General features: G+C 46.7%; 1 protein-coding gene across 1 annotated transcript; it reads right to left on the bottom strand.

Moving 5' to 3' along the window:
• Positions 1–6598: 6598 nt before the first annotated feature.
• LOC135396450 (zwei Ig domain protein zig-2-like) lies at positions 6599–13519 on the bottom strand. Its single transcript, XM_064627424.1, has 8 exons — positions 13469–13519; positions 10165–10265; positions 10066–10105; positions 9859–10013; positions 9570–9786; positions 9363–9526; positions 9187–9309; positions 6599–7007 (listed from the first exon to the last, which is right to left on the bottom strand). The coding sequence occupies exons 2-8, from the start codon at positions 10249–10251 to the stop codon at positions 6999–7001; spliced, it is 795 nt and encodes a 264-aa protein (XP_064483494.1). The 5' UTR covers positions 10252–10265; positions 13469–13519; the 3' UTR covers positions 6599–6998.
• Between the last annotated feature and the right edge of the window lie 8195 nt (positions 13520–21714).

Raw genomic sequence — 21714 nt, 5'->3', positions numbered from 1 at the left:
CCACCGCGCGTGGAATGGAATAAAAATGATGATGATTACGATTGCAGTTTTTATGGCTATTGCCAGCTTGCTATTCCGAAAAAGAGAAATAAAGAAAAAGAAGGAAACTGAAAATCAACAAAAACAAACCAAGCTACTGCCGAATATATCGCACAAGTTCAGCGTCAGGCCGGGTAATCCATAAACGCGAACTGCAATTAGGGAGCTTTCGTGTTCTTACTGTAAAATGCGAGGTCGTTTTTGGGAGAGCTGTAATGGATAAAGACAAAAAAAAGAGAAAAGAACCAAGTGGCTTCCCGGCATATCCACTTGCATCTGCGGTCCTGCTGTTCCCCCATACTAACCGGACTGGAGGAGCCTTGACCATCGTTCTGAATGTTGCCGGCCAGGCGTCTTCATTGGGGCCATCATGTCCAAGTCAAAAGGCTTCGAACGCAATTGGCATCCTCCTCCGCTGTAGTATGCGCAGGAGCGCGCCCTGCTATTCCTGTACAAGTGCTACGTGCGGCCAATTCTTTAGTTTGGATGTGCATGGGCCTCCCCAAGTATACGGCCAACCAGGCGCTTTATGAAGACTCACAGTGAACACCTTCCTTTCGCTGAGCCCTTGAGCCACCAGACAGAACCAGTCTCTCAGGGATCGGACCCAGTGGATCGCCCGGCGATGACGAAAATGCAACACCTCGTCTTTGTCGAATCCCTTCTGGCCTCGCTGAATACCTCTCTGACCGCCCTTCCTATGTCCGGTCTCGTCCATGGCCCTGCGAGTTGCCGACGCCTTCCAGCCCGGCCTTGCCTACGCTCCGTCTCCCAGGCTTGAAGCCCACCTCACGGAGCACGTCAACCAGTTCCCGTCTCTGCCTCTGTCTCGGCTCAGCTGGATTGTCATTGCCCCATCCCAGACTACACTCCAGTGTTCGAGAGTGAACTCCACGCCATGATACTGGCCCTCAGAAAGGTTCCCCGTGCATACCCCAGGATCCTGCTCTTGTGCGACTCCCTATCGGTCATCACCACCCTATAGCAAGTCTCTCGTGCGAGTGGCTCCAGCTTCTGCAGGCCCTGAGTCCTAGCCACATCACGGAAGTAGTACTGACATGGATCCCTGGTCACTGTGACCTCTCTCCCAACGTGTTGGCGCACAACCTGGCTAAAATCTCCCTCTCTGGCACTCTCATTGACGTTCTTCCGCCCGCCCTGTTCTCAATCACGGCACAGAAAGCTCCTGGAGCTGACTGCTCTCCGCTCGCTGCCAGCCCGGTACGCCCACCTTTCCCACGCTTGGCAGGCTGACCGCAGCACCTCCCGTCACGTTCAAGTCTTGCTGACTCGTCTGCGCTGTCTAGCCCTTCCCCTGAACTTTTATTTACACCGTGCGGGTGTCAGCCGCTCTCCTGCGTGCGTCCTCTGCGGTCAAAAGCACTGCGGTGAAGCACTTTCTTCTGCACTACGCCCACTACGCTCGCTCCCGCCTTAGTTACCTTGCCTAGCCGCTGGCGAGACAATGCGTTCCCTTTTCCCTGGGCGTCATCCTGTCGTTTGGAGCCTCCCATACTGAGAAATGGCGGTTTCAAATAGCGTCGAGTGCCGCCGCCTTTCTTACCATCTGCGGCCGCTTCTGAATCACCACGCACCTTCCGCCTCTTTCCTTCCTTATGCTATGGCTGGAATCATATTATTCTACCATCCTCCTTGTCCAGCGGGTGAAGTCGTGGGACGTATGAATCCCCAGTGATTATCCTGCACGGAACCCTGGCCAATCGCCCTGTGTGGCTTGTGGCCACTGTACTTAGTTGTGGAAAAAGAAGAAGAAGAAACACACCCGAACGGCATCCCACAGGTACGCCCTAAAGGCCATTTCCTTTGTGGCTGCAGTAGAAGAAGTAGGTACGTCCGCTTCCCCGCCCGTCCCCCTGGAACTATTATCCCCCCTCTCATACTCCTGGCTAATCGCCCTGTGTGGCTAAGGGCCATTTCCTTTGTGGCTGAAGAAGAAGAAGAACATCTCGGTGATGTACTTCGGTGTTGCATCCGCATGTTTTGGGGATTTCTGAGGGATTGACTTCGGACGTCGCAGGGAACGTTCTCCGATAGACGTCCCAGCGATGTGTTTCGGATTCGTTTGTGTTGTCGACCAATGGCGCACATCTCAATACATAACATAGTCGTTGTCCTCACAGGATGCCCTCTGGATGTTCGTCGGACAGGCACCTAAGACCCCCCAACAACACCGAATATCCTCTGGACGTACGAATAACGTTCTAACGGATTCGTACGTCCATTGGCTATCTGAGGGATATACATCGACGCACGAATTCCTTAGGCCGTCATTCGTGCTTCCAGAGCGTATTCGGTGTTGTTGGGGACATTATTTCTATCTCCACGAATGAATGTCCGTCGGACTCTCTGGAGGATTTGTAAATTGACGTTCTCGAGCCGCATATCCTCAGGATGTTCGGTCGCGGCTGTTACAAAGATTGTCCTAATCTGGTCCCTGATGGGATGTTATATGAATTATTTATTGCGCGCGCGCACGACAGAGAGAAACGCGGGATCGTGTTGCACTGCAAACAACAACAATAGATACCGGCGATGAGATGGGGCACTGCAAAATTCGAGTTTCGTTGGACCAACTGAATGTCTCAAAACGAAAGCAGTAAAAAAACAAACGTTATCGTGATGATGAGTTAATTTCCCAATCATTTGTTTACTTCGCTGTTTTTCGCTGTACGTAATCGAATAAAACTTAGGCGCTTCACCCTTGATTTTCAGTCAGAGGCGAACAGGACTCCCGAATTCGCGAATATCGCGAGACAAGCAAGATGTTCTGGTAATGCCACCAGTGAGCTTTTTGGACTTAGCGGCCTTGCAAGTTTTTATATTTCTTTTATTTAAAAATTCCAGTTAATTTGTTTTAAAAAAGCTCATGCTCGGTAATGGGAGATACAAGATATACAAATAGGAGAAACAGAAAATGAAGTGTGTGGTGCCCAGGGTTGAAAAAAGAAAAAGAAGGAAATGGCAGAAAAAAAAGGAAGCACAGCAAAACATGAAGTATAGTATAGGCGCATGTATAGGATATGGATATCCCCAACAACACCGAATATCCTTTGGATGTACGAACAATGTCCTAACGGATTTGTACGTGCGATGGATATTTGAGGGATATCCATCGACGTACGAATTCATTACGACATTATTCGTACATCCAAAGGATATTCGGTGTTGTTGGGGCCATTCTCCCTACACTTGACACGTGGTGCTCCGACCTGGACGTTGTGTTAGCAGGTTCCTGGTATCCACGTCACTGACCGATATACAGCCTTCTGGAAAAATCAACTCGTGGTCCTCCTTCCTGATCCTTTGCTAAGACAGAACAATGAGCTTATGGGGACATTCTATGTCAGGTGACGCACCTGCTGAAAAGTGACATCTCCTATGTTACCAATGGGGCAGGCACAGAGCGCAATAGACGACTTAAGAAAACCCCAGAGAGCTTAGCGCCGCTTTGAATTATGGGAACTTGCTGGTAGCAAAGGAGCAGAAAAGGTCTTGAGGATGTTTCGGTTCCTTCTCTCTCGTCCACGAGGAATCAAGGTCAGCGAAAAGAAAACGTGAAAGACATCCCAGGATGCAACCCAAGGAGCACTGAGATTTTCTGAAATCGTCTATTGATTGGTGAATCCTACACCCAAGATTTTTTTCGCCTTTGCGCGCGAGGGAGTGTACCGCAGTCTGCGATGACCAGGAACTGACGGAGTTTTTGCAAACTTGGAAGGATTATGCTCGCAATGAAAGCCCACTTCCCTCGTGTCACCACGCACCTGTTCCTTCAAGTGCTTCCGTTGAGCGCCTGTTCAGTTTCGCCGGTGATGTATTCTCTAGAAAATGCACAAAAATAACCGTCGGGCATTTTGAGCAGCAACTGCTACCCAAAGTAAATTCAGTATGAATTGTGAAAATGAAAGCATGGTGGGGATTTCATAATTTGGCGTTCTGAAACATCATTTGAAACGAAAAAGTAACTCGTTAGTAACGAGTAACGGTAACGCGTTACTTTTTGTATTTCAGTAACGTGTAACTTTTTTTTGATGTAACGAGTAACGGTATTTGTTTACTTCTTTTTTTTTTTTTTGTATCCTGTACAAGTCTGCCCGGAGGATAATAAAGAGAAATAGGAGAAGATATATTAGGAGAAATAGCGTTGTCACCACTGTGCATTTCCAGAACCCAAACCGCTGTTCTCTGTCTGTTCTCGGTGCGCACGCTATTTCGCGAAAATAGCATGGGGTCCCAAAGCTGTCTTGCGTCGCTCTCGTGGTCGGCGAAAATCCGCGTGAGCCTGTTGTCTGGAAACGGCAGAAAACATAAAAACGTTTTGTTTTGTGATACGAATAATTTTCACTGATAACGTCGCAATACTGTAAAAATTAGTCACTTCGGGATTAATGCGTTTCTGAGAGAACCCCTTCCTATTTTAGGGCTTCTGACCTTAGCCAAAACATTTTATGAACGTTCTTTATGCTGGCTGTTCAGGACAAACGTATAGACAAGCCTAGATGTTCTGTCACAGATGTGTCACCAGAATACCCTGAAATTTTGATCACGTGGAGGGTCTCGTGTTTTGGAGAGAACCTAGCTCTTCCGGGCTTCTGACATTTCGTGCATTATCAACCTGTCAAGTACATTTTTTTTTTTATGGCGGTCTTAAGAAATGTCTTGTCTCGTGTCATCACAGATTTCTGGCCGTCATCCGTGATTCCAACCTGTCCAGGAAGAAGCAAGGCCCACCGGTGGGTCATCCGTCACTTTGCCGGAGCTAAGTGGGGAATGGATGACAAGTCCACTACGCTTTAGTTCGTAGCACACTTGTGCACAGCCTCCCTGTCCTGCATGGCGTCTCCCAGACTCAAGAACAGCGACTTCGGTGTATACTTGCGCGGAGCCTGAGGATATGTCTTTCGAGAGCCGCGGAAACTCCAATGGTGCGACCGAAGCCCGTGAGTTCCCGATAGAAATATCATACGGCAGATGGAAACCATTCGCCATTCCATGCGCCTCAGAACGCACCACCGTCGTCATCTCCTTCTATAGCAACAAGAGCAACAACTAAGATAGTGCTGGGGGCGATACTCTATAGTTACCCCATTGCTGGTGGTGATGTATGGAATGAAATAATGAGCCCCTTCACAATAAGGATCCAACACCTTCTATCAAAAACCTATCGGCGAAGCCAAAATGTCTCATGGAAGTCATGCCACCCAACAGTTCCCACAACCCCTCCGAGGTCGCTTCGCTGCCATCACTATCCCTATCTGCCCCTTGCCAACAGGTTCGAAAGCATCAAGTGCCACCTTTAGCTCTTCAATAGCTGACAGAGGACACGATGCACCTTCAATATCCTGACCACGCTGCCGTCTTCACTGATGGATCTAATGCGGTCTCACGTGGATATCGTCTCTCACATCGTACGTCATCAATATAGGCGGAGCTGTATGCCATTCTACTCTTTCTGCAGCAGATATCCCAAGTTGTCTGGGTGGTCTATGCCGATTCACGGGCTGCTTCGCAATGTTTGGCAACCATGGAGATTCGTGGGTCGCTAGCCCCTTCATAGTAGACATTCTCCACCAAGTTCAGCGTCTACATGATGAAGGTCATCAACTCATCATATATATCCCTTCAGTGGATTCCTGGTCGCTGCGGTTTAACAGGCAGTGAGGAGGCTGACAGAGTATAGCAACGGCTGCCCATGAGTCCTCGACAGCCGTGCCCATTGTGCTGTCGAGAGGTGACAGAAGGACCCGACTAACTGCGTGGTTTCAATCCTTGCCTATGCAGCAATGGCGCCGGGACATCACGGCTTAGGCCTGGTTTAACCAACGCTGGTTAACTTTGAACCGAGATCAAGCTCTGTTAAAACTTCAAGTTAACTCTCAATACTTTTTTGTAAACGTTAGTTAGTGACGTGCTGAATATTTCAGTAACAATAACTCCCTTTTCTGAAGCTCAGTTAAGCGTTACATTCAAGTTAAGGGACAGTTGATCTTTGTTCAAGTGTTAAGCGGCGTTGGTGAAACCGGGCCATAACCTCTCATGTATCCGTTAGACCCAAATTTGTCGTTTTCTTTCCCGGCCCGTTTATTACGCCATTTTAGCTCCCTCCTGCGTAGACTCCGCCTCAATGTGGCTATTCAAGTGCATGATAAGATGCTGTGACATCGTGATGAACACCTCTACACCGCCCGCAAAGGCGGATACTAGCTGTGTGATGAGCTTGCCCGTATCAGCATGAGACCGCTCAATTTAGCTGCACTCATTGGCCCCTATGAAGATCCTGTGCTCCACCTGTTCATGGACTTGCTGTCGTCCACTGGATCGTTTTAATTCTTTCTTCGTCATCTTCATATAATGTTGCACATGCAATGGGGTATGGTATATATCGCGGTGAAACGCCCAATCTGATCGTCATCGTCTATTGTTGTTGTTGTGTGATCAGTGGTGGATACAGGGGGCGTTAGTTTATACATTGGGTTATCCTCTCTCCCCACAAAGAACTCATCAAAGTGAGGGTATTGAAATCACTTTAGCATTTTTGGAAGCAAAGTCAAGTTTATTGAACGCGCACATAAGCAGACAAAATTACACTAGAAAGACACTGTGAAATGAAAGAAGTCTGGTAGAAAAAGATATTTGACTGTTGTGTCTCTGACAAGAACGTTTGTTCCAAGTTCTCCGAGGATGTCTTTATTCGTGGCCTTAGTCTATGTAAATATGGCATAAATAATAATAAGTAAATAAGGCATCGTTCATTGTCCACCAACGCTGAGCTGGAAAACTGTAGCTGCACGATTGGCGTTTGTCAACGAGATGTGTTGTCTGTCTCGTACATGCGGTGACGATTTCGTACAGTGAAGTTAAACTTCTTGGATGTCCACTTGTATTTACATGATGCTGCAGGCCACAGAAGCACGTGACAATACATAGTCGATATGGCTTTACGCCGGCTGAAAACGAACAAGGTGATAACCAAGTTAGTACACTTATTATGAGCAGGCAAAAAAAGTTACTCCTAAAATTGCTCAAATTATGGACTCGAGGTGATCGCCCTCTCGTGTTCTTATATCAAGTACGGAAAGACTTTTCTACGTTGCTCCGCTTTTGACATGTGCTACTCGACTACCATCTTTGCAACTCCCAAAGAGCACTGTCGGGCCTTGGTCTACCATAATCCAACACCCTCTGCAGTATTTCTCCGTGACACCTTCTGTATAGTGTGTGTGCCTAACGTTCTGTTGATGCCCTTAATGTTGACCAACCGACTCCGCTGTCTGTCGACCATGATCACTTGCGCATTGTTCATCGTGATGTGATGTGATAAAGAAAAAATGGGGATGTGAGTTTCGACCAATCCAAATAGCTACCCCAGTACACTTACGCACAGGAAGTAGAAACAGATGATGAGATGATGAAAAAACAGAGATGATGCGCAGAGAAGAACAGAGAGAGAGAGAGAACATGGTCTCACATCTTATTCCGCCCATTGTGCCATTCATCATGATCCGTTCTGTGTGAGGACAATTGTTGTGTGTCGTGATTTGAGAGGGATCACAGGCGCTTTCTCAGCAGGGCGAAAACTCTCTGTTATAGATATCGGTGAATCATACACTCTAAAAACAGAACTTGACCGCATAGCACACTGTGTGCCAACCACTCCCAAGAACGATAGGGTTATCGCTTCTAATTCGAAGAGAGACGGGGGCGTACGCCTTTTTGTGACAATTTTCATATATCCAAATCGCCACAAAAAGGCGTACGCCCACCTGTCTCTTGAAATCCGAAGCGATAACCCTATCATTCGTGGCAATGGTTGGCTCACAGCGTGCTATGCGGTGAAGTTGAGTTTTTAGAGTGTAGGGTTATCGCTTCCTACTCGAGGAGAGAAGGAAGGCTCCCTCTTTCCTCGAATCAAAAGCCATAACTCTATCGTTGGCGGCTACGTGCTATGCGGTGAAGTTGTATTTTCGTTCGTTCGTTGGTCACCACCACCACCAGCTCTATTTTTAGAGTGTACGTACTTGGTGTGCACAACTTAGCTTCTTTCTGTCATCTAGCGATCATTCGTGACAATGGTCAAGTTGTGTTGTGCACGTCCCTTGACTTGGTGATGGCGTACGCCATTTTTGTGACAAATCCATAAATATGAGAAAAAAGGCTTTCAACAAATCAGGGCGATTTTGAAGAGTGTGGGTATCGACTGGTGTTGCTTCATTCTGGACTTCCTACGGAATTCTCACAAGCTATACAACATTCCCCTTCCTCCATACGTCACTTACGCCCTGCAAGCTGGAGCGTGAGAGTTCATCAAGAGTGAGTAGAAAGAAGCGCTCTGGAGCTGCCCTACTTAACGCTCGAGTAAAAAAGAACCTTCAATGGGTGTGCTAGGTATACAGTGGCGTATCTAGAGCTACCTGCGCCCATGGCAACACACGATGTCCTTGGGGATGCGTTTTCGTGTGGTCCGCACTAGGTTTCGCACTACAACCTCTCTAATGGCGGGTGCTTTAGATCATTTATGAATGTGCCAGGTTGAGTGTCCGACCTGGCACATTCCGACCACATAATGGCGCCCCTGTTCACCTGGCGCCCATGGCACCTGTCCACACCTGCCACACCCTAGATACGCCACTGTAGGTATAGGTGAGTGGGAGACGCGCCCTTTCCGTGGCATGTTGAGCGCCGGCAGACCATCTTCCAAGTGTGGGCTCCGAAGCCAAATACAGAGTTACCAAATACTTCCATTTCAGGAAACTGGAAACTCTTATCGGCGGTTATCCACGGGAAATGCAGTGCGGCCATTGTCACCAACTCCTATATGGCGTCTGTTACAACTTCCCATTTCATTACAAGGACAAGTCTTGACAACCGTAGTACGTTCAAACGTGTCCTCCGTCCGTGCACTGCATCAGTCGAAAACCGGCATCAATGAGTGACCACTGTAGCGCTCCAAAGTGAGTGACGTTAAGTAGCATCTCCAGAGCGTGGCGGTCACTCTGACGCTCCAGCTTACAGGTATAGGAGCGCGTAAGTGGCAGAACTCTGCTATACGGCTCTGCTCCCAATGAGACGCTCTGAAAGACCGTTTAGTAGAGACAGAGTAGAACGAGCGCGTCCAACGCAACTTACCAGCGTGGGGTAAAGAAAGGTTGATGTCCTATCGAAGCCGTGCGCATTCTCGGCCGTGCAGTTGTAGCCTCCCATATCATCCCAGGCGATATTGCGGATCTCCAAGTCACCGTTCTCCAGGATCTACGCAGTTCAAGTTACTTATTCAAATGTCCTTGCTTTCCAGTGAAAAGTACCTTATATTTTTGGCCGTTCTGTATCTCGTTATCGTCTGGGCCGAACCATATGACGTTGGGCTTGGGAGTTCCCGTGGGACGGCAGAAGAGCTGTACTGTGCTACCCACTAACTCGAGACGGGTATGTGTCCACATTGTTATCCGTGCTGGACTACCTGCATTCACTGTTACGTGGGTTACTACGGCTTCCATTGTATGTATACTTACCAAAAGATTTTTTCACGAGGCAGACGCGGTATGCGTCGGACTTTGTCACCGTCAGCTTGGTACTTTTGCTGAGTCGATGATACAGGTTCTCTGCCACGCACGTATATTCGGCTTCGTCGTAGTGGGAAGACGCGCAGTCGATGAAGAGTCGTGCGTGGGTGTAGCCCAATCCTAGCATTGGCGTCCCATTATTCTCTTCCCATCTTGCATCGTCGTCCTGGAATGGAAGATCCGTGTCTCTATCAAAAGAGACTTTGTGGGTTTTCCTTCAGCGGGGCTTCTCACACACCTGGCTCAGTCGTCGTCCGTTCTTCAGCCAGTAGATAGTGGGCTGTGGGTTACCTCCAGCTTCGCAATCGATCACTATGGAGTCTAATTCGGCGACATTCAGTGTGTCGGGAGGAGTGTTGCCGAGCTTTAGGTGAGACTTGAGCAGAAAACCACCTGAAAGAGATACGTCATACACCCCATACAGGCATCCCATATATTGGCTCACCTGTCCGTAAGCTTCTTAGAGTCTTGGATGCCAGCAGTTGCTGCGCATTTGAAAAGAAAGAGCTTATTTTGGAAACCAGTGCGCCTTTGGAGAACTTACCCCGACTCTGGATCCAACGAATGAACTTCCAACAACAGCGGAGACCAACACCAATATGGTGATCACAGTAGCGATGCACAATTGCATTCCGTTTGGCGGTCCTGCAACGAAAGTTGTCGTCACCCTCTCTTTGTCCATCTAATGAATTCTCGTTAGGACGCCAAAATTTCTTCTCACAGCATAGCAAGCTGTTATGTCACAAAAAGGCTTTCAGGAATCAAGTTGTGAACCTCAATTTAGCGTGAATCCAGTGATTTAGATTAAACCGTCTTTTTGACTCAAATTATAGTTTGATTTATTCCACACCGGCATACGCAACAAGTAAAAACAGTCGAAAATTAAATTTTCGGAATCCCCCATCTGCAATTCTCTAAAAGTTTTCTTTTCTCTAAAAGGTGTCCACTGAAGTTTCCGAAAGGGGTAGTACCCATTTTAATGCCAACGGCACCCTGCTTTAGAAGTTACGTTTTTTCACGAAACTCATTTGAATTTTTATTTCAACAATGAGCGCCTCCCACTGATTCACACGGTGCGCAACTTGTAGGCGGTACACTCTTAAAAATAAACTTCACCGCATAGCATGCTCCTAGCCAACCATCATCAGAATGACTACGTTCTCGCCACTGATTTGTTGAAAACGGTAGGCGGAGCCTATTTTGTGTTCATTATGCACGGCACAGAATAGGCTCCGCCTCCCGTTTTCAACAAATCAGGGGCGGTAACGTTGTCATTTTGGATGGTGGTTGGCTAGGAGCCTGCTATGTGGTGAAGTTCATTTTTAAGAGAATCCCGGTGCCGGCTGTGCTGTCTGGGGTTTTTGCTGGGTTTTCCTCAGACGCTTTCAGACATATGTCGGCACAGTTCCCTTAGAAGTCGGCCCAGGACGCACATTCCCCCAGGGCGTGAGTCGTGACGTTGCCCACATACGTGAGGCCGACAACGGCAAGCCCTATCACCACCACCACCATCATTTTTAAGAGTGTATATACTTGTAAAAAAACACTTGTTGGATTGGTGCGAATTAACTGAAACAGCCGGTATACAGCTGCCGTGGTGATCTATACATGGTATGGACGGTGTTACTTTAGCCCTGATTTCTATCTCTTTTATACCCTTGTGCCAAGTTGTATCTTTTCTATACCTTCCAAATGTATAGAGCAGATTGGAGCTTTTCTTTCTAATGTATACGCAATCAAAAATAACAAAGACGGTTAAGAGCATCAACTGTTTACTATATACATAAAATCAAGACTTGCACGAAAGTCTCGTTTTTATGTATATAGTAAATAGTTGATGCTCTTAACCGTCTTTGTTATTTTTGATTCTGCATCGCCGGAAACTTGTACATTGTTTTTTCTTCACGTTCTATAATGTATACGTACTCGAGTCGTAGAAGAGTAAACAAACATAACGAGAAAGCATGGTTTCGCGCATTCTGCCAAACACACAGACTGCTGACTGTCAGCTCTGATACGCCATCTTGTCAGCAACTGACATTTATACATGCACCGCTTCAGGCTTGGTGTCAAAACGCCAACCACAGTGCCGATTCATACAGTTATCGCTTCTGATTGGAGGAGAGACAGGGTCGCCTCCCGTTTTCAGGAACGCCAAAGATACAATTCTGCATGGAGGCTGGCTCCGAGCGTCCTTACACTCATAGCACTCTCCTAGCCAACCATAATCCCGAATGACAACGTTCTTGCTCTAGATTTGTTGGAAACGGGAGGCGGAGTCTATTTTGTGGCCATTATGCACGGCACAAAATAGGCTCCCGTTTTCAACAAATCAGGGGCGAGAACGTTGTCATTCGGGATGATGGTTGGCTAGGAGAGTGCTATGTGGTCAAGTTCATTTCTAAGAGTGTAGTCGCGTAAGGACCGGAAGTTTTGGTGGGGGCTTGTTTATGTTTACGCGAGAATGTCATGTATTGAATATAGCCTGGAAATAACCATCTATAATATAGCGACAAAGTTGAGACCGAAAATGTAGTGGATGAATTATGTGAATGTTCCCAAACATTTGAGTATTCGTGAATGGAACGAAAATTCTAGGAAAAGAGATCCTTTAATCAGAGCCAAATCATGAGCGGGTTCTGCTCAATGCATCACACAATTCATCTAAATGCGGCGACATTTTTGAGATCAACAAAAAGGTGCAAAAGGGCGAAACAACACACTGTACATGAAAACATGACTTTGTTGGGACCTTTTATACACCTAGCCAACCATCATCTCCAATGATGTCGTTACCTGCCCAGAAAGCGTGAGTTTTTGTGACAATTATGAACAGCATAAGTGTCACAAAGAAGGCATATGCCTCCCGTTTTCAACAAATCAGGGCAGATAACGATGTCATTGCAGATTATGGTTGGTTAGAAGCGTGCTGTGCGGTCAAGTTCATTTCTAAGAGCGCATTGGGAAAATTCACTGGTGTACCTTACAGCTTGATATAAGGTACACTCTATAGAAAGAGAACTTGACCGCATAGCACGCTGTGCGCCAACCATTGCCACGAATGATAGGGTTATCGCTTCTGATTCGAGGAGAGAGGAGGGCGCGTGCCTTTTTGTGGCAATTATCATATATCCAAATTGTCATAAAAAGGCGTACGCCCACCTCTTTCTCCCAATCAGAAGCGATAACCCTATCATTCATGGCAATGGTTGGCGCACAGCGTGCTATGCGGTCAAGTGCTGTGTTTCGAGTGTACGTTATAACAAGGTACCGAAGAGTGTACCGAAGCAACAGGAACTTGCTTTCGAAACGTCGGAGTCGTATTTTATTTGCCACATCGTGGAGATGTTTGTTGAGAATTTTAGGACACCACACTAATCACGCATTACGTGAACACGCATAGCCTTAGAATCTGAAAGTCATCAATAAAGCCTTCCACAGCATAAAACCCCTCGCATTTTCCCACCCATCTGATGACGTGCTTAAAAATACACATCCTAACTTTCCTCCCATTGATACCTACGAAAATTGCTCCTCGTCTACCCAGGAATTACTCCATTAAACCCTTCTTGAAAGCCAGGATTTCATTGCACATCTAAATGGCGTACTTGAGGTCAATCGAACAACTGTTGAACAACGAGAACAACAAAATAAAAAAGAAGCAATTTTCTGTTATTATCACGAACGATAATAATTTTAGCCTCTCCAAAAATTGTCATCCGAATATTCGTACCCAACTGAACGCTCACCGAAAAGTTGAGCGCGAAAATAATCAAACTCAACCAAGCACGGAGTGGGTATACATGCAGGAACGGATGTTTGCGTGGTGAGAGTAAAACTGAGCTTACCGGCGTTTCTGGAGAAAACTAGCGCTACTATAGCCTACGTATGAGTAGCCGCTGCCATTATATAGAGAGTGCTTTAGCGTGATTGGTCAAGAGCCCTCGGGGCGTCACTCTCCTCCCTTTTCTTTCAGAGATGGATCAATGTCGCCCACCTTTCATTTATATACTTTTTCACAGCCTCATTTCAATCCCGAAAGATGGATAACGCCATCGGTGGAGATAAATGGGCTCCTTATTTATTTCCAGGACAGTGTTAAAATTACGGAGATGGGCTTCGGATCTCATTTCATTTATTTCTCGGACGGATTGACATCCAATGGCAATATGCAGGAAATCAAGTCATCACACGAACATTCATGAGCGAACCATTGTTCACGCGAGACTTTGGAGGTTTTATTGTGACTCAAACGTGGTCAAATACTTGGAACGATGTTTTTGGCTTGTCTGACGTTGGCTAAGTGTTTTTCCGACCAATTTACGAAATACCAAGGCAGCTGAAACGGCCTTCTTTTGTGGTTAATTGTGGCTTTGCGTATATAATCCTCTGAGCCCAATATCAACATTGTTCATTAGCAGACGGCAAGAAATCCTACCGTTGCTGTGCAGGACTGAACCTCCCCAGTAGAAGCATGAATATTAAATTTGTCCATCCCTTGTTCGGTTTCTGGTGGACCCATATGGGACCTTACCGTGAATACAACATGCCTCTAAAAGGCAGTCAGGTCATCATACTATGGGTCTTACCGGGGACATTCCTCGTCTCGAGTTAAACCCCTCGCATGTGGCCGCAGCTGAATAACAGTGATCTTGATCATACCAAATGATGAGTTTCCCCGAAGAGCATCCGAAGGATGTCTTCGATCTGTCGATGCATTCATCTGACGTCGATTAGTGAATTTCAAGAAGCGCTCTGACGTGGGATCCTGTATAGACTTCCGGTCCGAGCAAAATTGCTCATTATGTTTTTTTAGTGTGGGCTTCCGCACCTGCCCGTTTCCTGCGGACCGTTATCCAGACATTGCGAAAGCGTATCCTCAGTGTCCTTACGAGGGAGTTGCAGGATTACCCAGGGTTGGTTGCCAATCTGTGTCGCACCCCAGGATTATTTCTTGACTATTTTATAGAGTACAATATGTGCCAACAGATCGGACGTGAGCTTTCATCGCTCTCCAGTATACAGCGCTGGAAACTGCGAGCGTGCAATATACAATGTTACTTTCAACGTGTGTTTGTTGTGGCGATTAAATTGCACCAGTGCAGCAAGGGGGAAATAACTCGCCGTTATGCTGACCACACACACAAAAACGCCATTTCAGGAGTGGGCGCCGCCATTAGTGCTGCCGCCCCGTGGTGGTCACGGGAACTTTGCACGTGTGGACTGCCGTTTGTTCCTTAGTTCCTTCATTTTCCCCCGCTCGAGGACTGGTGCATCGGGCAGCACTCCCCACGTGTCGAGAAATCTTCTTTTCCCTTTGTCTTTCGAACGTTGATACGCTACTCAGATGTTTATCGGATGACTCGTCATATGGAATGTTACGTTATCGTCAGTCATGCTCATTAAAGACGGCGGCCACCAGTGTTCATTCAATGGGAAGAGCGATTTTGGCAGTCCACCCTTGTTGTGTCGTCGCTTCTAAACCAGGCTAAGGAGCGCAGGGAGGTTTGAGAATAACGAGAGAGTGAGGCAAGGGATGAGAGGTGCGGTCTTTCCGCGTTTCTTGAAGAAAACGCACGAGGTTGCGGGAAGAGGACGTCAGTATGGAGTTCCCGCATAGTATGACAGTGACCGCAACTGGAATCCTCCCTGGAGCCCATCTTGAACAGTTGCGAGTTCGTGAACGCAGATCCCGTGCGTAACCGATGGAACATTGTCTGCGGGGAAGATATTTCGTGGGAAGAGAGGGTCGGTGATTTCGCATCATGTTCTGTATGCCAGGATGACGCACTTCAACTAGCTATTTTAGATGGGTGTTTTCATGATTCCATGCCACTACATCCAACGTGCCATTCCATCCAAGAGCGAGCCGTTACATCCAACATGCCGTTACATCCAACGAGACGTTACATCCATTTTTGGCCATTACGTCCACGGGTCATTACATCCAACGAGCCAATTCATCCAACGAGTCATTACATCCATCGGGTCAGTACGTCCAACGAGCCATTACATCCACGGACACAGAAAACTCGGTCAATGGTCTCGATGTCGGCGGCAAGGTCGTTGATTTCGTCGGTGTTTTGTGCTTGTTACGCAACACATGTGTGCCAGAAGGAGGAGTGGATAGAAAAAAAGGAAGCATTTTTTCCTTTACGAAAATGACACACTCGCACACAAAACAGTGTTCCAAGAAGTTTCCTCCCACGCCACATCTGGGATTACCGACCTGCGTAACGTCCACCTATTGTTTTCTCTTCAGCGACCTCTTCAAAAAGAAGGTTGACCTATTACAGATCACCCCCGTGCCCAAGCTGTTTGGCCAGGGTACAAAGGCTTAACCTGGTTTCCCTTAACCAGGAGGTACTAGGAAGAGGTCCGGAAGAACCAAAGAAAGGAAAAAGGACATCTGTCATTTCGTGGCGAGTTTTTCGTCGTGCCACTTGCCAGCTAGCAGTTCCAAGTGATTCGCATGCCAGACTTGTGCGTAACGCGTTACTAGTAATTGCGTTACTTGTAATCAATTACCTTTTTGAGTAATTTCTCGAGTAATCAGTTACTTTACTGTCAAAGTAATTTTTCCAGTAATCAATTACTTTTCTGAGTAATCGATTACTCAGTAATTGATTACTTTACCGGCAGAGATTAGCTTATCTTTCAGATGTTCTGCCCCAAGTCAAGCCCCTGCCATCAGCCTTTGTTGGGCTGTTCTACTATAGCAAGCGGAGGTCATTGTAATAACGCTCTGGAATTTCAGAGTCTCTCTCCCTAATCTCTTCCTACACCAGTGTAATGGTACCTGAAGCTTTGGAGGTTTAGTGAGTCATGGGGAAGTTCCAGGCAATGCTCTTCCACAATCGGGTCAACGTCTTCCCGGGCGTACAGTCAGGTCTCCTTGTCCTACGTGTTTTTGTTTGTCTTGTTATTTCAGCTGTTCCGCTGCTGAACCTTTTTTTTTTTTTTTCTGAGGCACACAAAGGCGGTTATAATTTGCGTGAATGCAGAGTAACGACCGAAGTAACGCGTTACTTTTCTACTCGTTACTCAATTACATTTGAAGTCGAGTAATTGGTAATGGTAATCAATTACTTTTTCCACAGAAGTAACGGTAACGGTAATCAATTACTTTTTTCGAGTAACGGGCACAAGTCTGCATGGACCTGGGAGACGTGAAATTTGTACAGTCGAAGCGACGTTCCCGCCACCCAGTTTTACAGTGACCGGAGCAGAAGATGGCAGGGCGCCGTTCTTGAGTTTTCGTTCAAGTATGTGAATCCGAGGGACCCATCAGTCGTGTATTATCGATGCATATCTTGCTATGACCTCAGCACCAAGGCCAAGGCTGCTGGCGACACGTCGCCGGTTCCAGTGGCCCATGTTACGTTGAAAAACAGCATCCTCCAAGTCGACCCGGACTACCCAAGTACTGCGCATTCTTGTGACCCGACAGCTGTGACTTCGTCGGAGCCAAAGGTTCTCAGCAAAAGGTATATGACGGAGAAGAGAACAGAAATTCGACATGGTCGGCCTCGTGAAGCCTACAATGACGCGCTTGCTGGTGTTGACGAGCACTTGAGCGAATGTACTCCTGAGTGCCGCGAGGCCATCAAGGAGGAGTTGTGCTCAGGCTACGGATTTGCATCGAAACGCAGGGCACTGTCGTGTAACCGGCATTTATATGCAGTAAGAAACGTCTCGATCGACGACCTTCAAGGACTGGAGAAGACACTGGACGGAGAGGATTTTTTGAGGCACCGAGACTCAACGCAAGGAAGTGAGGTTATGGTTTTCTTTGGCCACAGTGATCTCGAGGCCCTCCTGTCAGCCGAGTACGTTTTTGGGGACGGAAATTTCAAATACACGCCTCCAGAGTTCATGAACCCAGGCCAACTCTACAGTCTGCATGTGTCCAAGGGGGAGTGCGACCCAGTGGTATTCGCGCTTACTCGCCGACGTGACACTGGTGGTACGTACATCAAGATCTTCGAAGTGATCCGCGAGGCACACCTGCACGAGTTTGGCCACCTGGGAACGCTGCACAGTCTTGCTCACTGGGTGTTCGATTTCGAGGTCGCGGCTATAAATGCAGCTATCTCCGTTTTCATCGTTGACCCTGTCAATCAGCCGATAAAGCTAAGCGGCTGTGCTTTTCACTACGCGAAAGCTGTGAACAAGAAGCGGGATGAACTTGGACTTCGAAATGCGTGCAGAGAAAATGAACCAGTCCGCGACTGGTTCAGTTTGGAGAGACACCTGCCCTTTGTTCCCGAACACCTGCGCATTCAGTTTGGCGAATATCTAATGTCGCAGCACCCCCATGAACTGTCTTCTCTTCAGAGTGGTCAAATGCAGCAGTTTGTTGCATATTACCAGGAATTCTGGCTAGAGTCTGTTCCAGTCCGTAACATATGGGGGCACTTTGGGAACTACAAATTTCGTCGAGGGGTGGCACAATGGTTTACATGACCAGCTTCCGAACCAGCACCCACGTCTTGCAGAGGTGATCTCGTTCCTTCAGAAGGTACAAGCGAAATACCGCCTGCGATTGCTTCTGCACGACCCAGCGACGACACCACAAGAACAGCGAGTTCGTCAGAGGAACGCACGCCTCGCCGAGGAAATGGAACTGTTTCGACAGCATTTTATGCGCTACCCCATATCTTATGACGACCTTGTTCAATACCTTCGACGTGTTGTCAGCGTCGGTATTCTTCCTCGTACGTGATGACTAACTGCATAATGAATAAAAAGATTTGATACTTGAGGTGCATCAATGACCGGACGCTTCGATATTCTTTGATTTGGAGTGTGAACTCAAGCAACGATGTCGTTGTTTGCGACCTACCGGCACCAGCTCTGCTGTCAGTATAATACGTAAACATGACACGGAGTAAGGTTTCGGAAAAATAGCCCATCCTCCGCGGCTACCGACGTTAAACTTACTTTTACGCAGTTGATGAGCAGCATTATTTTTGTTCCGTATTTTGTTTGAACTCGGTAGCTGAAACCGTCAGGGGTAAAGCGGTGCAAGACTTACTCAATAAAACGTGAGTTTTCTAATGGCCGGTTTCACCACCACCGATTAACGCCAGGGACCTGGCGCCTGATCGGATCTCAGTTTATGTTAACGAAAACTGCGTTCAGAAGCTAATCGCTGTGGGTGAAATCGGGCCTATAGGCGTTTAAAGGACCCCTTAACACTTCCCCGAATTTTTTCTACTTTCACGCTCAGCGTCAAATGTGTCGCGCGGGCGAAAGCTCGCCCGTGAAGTGCGTAGCACGGACAAAAGCTCACCAGCGGTAATTTCTCATTTTTCCAACTTCTATTATCCCTTTCCAGCCATTGTGACGTGTAAACGTGCGATTTACCAATTATTTATTGTTTATTAGTTCTTATTACTCCGATAATAGTTCAGCAATAATAGTAGTAACTCTGAAGAACCAGGACCACAAATGCTAATGTAGCAGATATATGCAGATAAATGCCCAGGAATTTTAACTCATTCAGCCTCCGCCATCAACTTCTAAATGGGGCCTGAACAAAGGGTACCACTCCATGCTGTTACGTCCAATGTGCCATTACATCCAACGAGCCGTTACATCCAATATGCCGTTACATCCATAGTGTAGTTACATCCACACCATGCCGTTACATCCAACGCGCCATTACATCCAACGAGCCGTTACATCCATCGTTGGATGTAATGGCACGTTGGATGTAGTGGCCCGATACCTGTTTTCATGACCAGACAGGTAAGAAACCAATCACAGAATGTGCAGGGCGAGAGAGACTGTTCCCCACAGGTATCTCCCCTTCACGAAGCGGAATCCCCCAACACCGAAGGACAGCCGTTTCGTTGCTTGTCATTTAGCATAGTTACACATTTTTTAAACATAATCATCGCCATCTTCCGAATGATGACTCGAATCGTGACGATAAGAAAAAGAAAAAAAACAAATTTTTCGTAATTCAGATATACCTCCTTATTCACTTATCTAATTTAATTGGTTCAAATTGTCTGGTGGATTTATCAAGTACTGACTTTCCTTTTTCTATACTCCTCACTATGAGTACACTGTTTTTAACCGTATCTGGAAAGCTATATTACCTCCGGCACTGGTTTAGAAGAGCACCCTGGTGCAATGGACTGCGTGTTTAATGTTATATCCCACGTAGAGATCCAAAATTTCCGGAGATTTTGAATCGCAAAAAAAAAAAAAGTTTTCTTTCGGGTTTTGTTTCCGAAAAATTGGAAACAATGGAAACAAACGCGGTTACTGCTGAGTCCAAGCATTGCCGGTCAAGCCACAGCACACAATGAGCTAGAAACTTTAGTAGTGTTCACTTTCTAGCACTGTTGGCGGGTTGGAACGCATTAAAGGCACGAAAATTTATATTTTTGAATTTTGTCGCCTGGAAATTTTGGGCTATTTTTCCGGAGACGAGGAAAAAAAACGAAGAAAACTGTTTTCCTCCCCAAATTTCCGTTTTTTTCTCTAATCCCATGTACAACGGGCGGTATTTTTAAACGTCGGGCGAGCATATGCACCAGCCACGTCTCAGCGGGTGTTACAGGAAGAGATGTACGTCAAGACCTCAGATGACGAAACCACAGGGTGGTCACTTTCCAGGCGTCGCGTCACGCTGACCACTTTCGCATTCTTTCTTTTCTTTATCGCGCGGCTGAGAGGAAACGTTTTGCGGTCTCACGGTAGGAAGATTTAGCAGATTGAAAGGATAACGTTTCGGAAAAAATGATAAGCCAATCATCTGATTCCTTTCAAGTGGCTGACATGTGGTTGCTGATCTTTCATTTGACAGCTTCCTCTATCGTATATGTATAGGTTGCGTAGATGTGCTAAAAGTCCCAGGGTGTATAATATCGTCCAACACCGCGAACGCCATGGTGCAGCGTAGGCGACTTCGCTCGCGCGAGTACAAAGCTTGTATATGTGCTGCCATTGCTGCTGCACTCTTAGCTCTTAACTTCACCGCATAGCATGCTCCTAGCCAACCATAATCTCAAATCTATTTTTGTGACACTTATGCTGTTCATAACTGTCACAGAAAAGGCGTACGCCTCCCGTTTTCAACAAATCAGGCCAGATAACGTTATCATTCGAGATGATGGTTGGCTAGGAGCATGCTATGCGGTGAAGTTCATTTCTAAGAGTGATGGAGGTGATAAACGGACGCCATGATACTCGGTCAGATGTACACAAAGACACACCAAAGAGACAACACCTATGTGTTTGCACGAAGCAACCTCACTTAACACCCTTTTCGGTGCAAATGTGGTGTAATTTGGGTGTAAATCTTTTTGCGCATCACTGTTACACACTTGTGGGTAAAAAGTTTGCATGGAGGGTGTTAGATGTAATAGTTCGAGAGGCTCATTTTGAGGGTGGAGCTGTGGGTGTAATTGGGCAAAATGTTCAGTAGTGTCGTGTAAAGAATATGAACGTTCCTCAGTGTTGCATTATCAGTTGAATTAGCTCCATTTTAATGCAGTACCTGCAAGCATTTCTGCTTGAACCATAGATGGTCGGAGCGGTAGACGGCTCTTTTCCACGTCCGTTTTGAACGGCGTGAAAAGATTAGAAATTCGATTGCAAACCAAGAACTACGAGTGACACTAGAAGAGCAAGCGCTTTGCCGAAGCTGATATTCCTTCTCGTATCCAACGGCACAGATTGAGAAGTTACCGCTCAAAAAGAACTCGTTACAAGTTAAGTTACCGTGTGCAAAATGTAACTAGGTTAATAACGACACTCAGAGAAAAATCTATACCTTTAGAGGTATAGATCGTCTGCTCAATAACTTAGCCCCTCTTAGGTATTATTTTATACCCCCTTACAGGTATAAAAAATAGTCCTCAACAAAGGCCTATATGCCATACCTTTAGGGGTACAGCTCTATACCCCTATGAGAGTCTGCACGAGTACCATCAGGGTATTAAATCATACCTAGGCATAGGCATTTTTAGAGGAGGGAACTTGAAAAATCACCTTTCGAGGGAAGAAAAGTTTTTGACATACACACACGCACTACAGACACACGCAAACGCATATGGTTGCGAAGTAGAAAGCAAAG

Source organism: Ornithodoros turicata, chromosome 1 (genome assembly GCF_037126465.1).
Source record: "Ornithodoros turicata isolate Travis chromosome 1, ASM3712646v1, whole genome shotgun sequence".
In the NCBI taxonomy this organism is placed as follows: Eukaryota; Metazoa; Arthropoda; class Arachnida; order Ixodida; family Argasidae; genus Ornithodoros; species Ornithodoros turicata.
Note: the sequence above shows the minus strand (reverse complement) of the source record. Positions and strands in the feature narration are given on the sequence as shown.

Coding starts and splice junctions, on each gene's coding strand:
- LOC135396450 (XM_064627424.1), bottom strand. CDS start 10,251: ATGCAATTGTGCATCGCTACTGTGATCACCATATTGGTGTTGGTCTCC. Junction 10,106..10,164: donor TCGTTGGATCCAGAGTCGGG/GTAAGTTCTCCA, acceptor TCAAATGCGCAG/CAACTGCTGGCATCCAAGAC. Junction 9,527..9,569: donor CCTCGTGAAAAAATCTTTTG/GTAAGTATACAT, acceptor CCCACGTAACAG/TGAATGCAGGTAGTCCAGCA.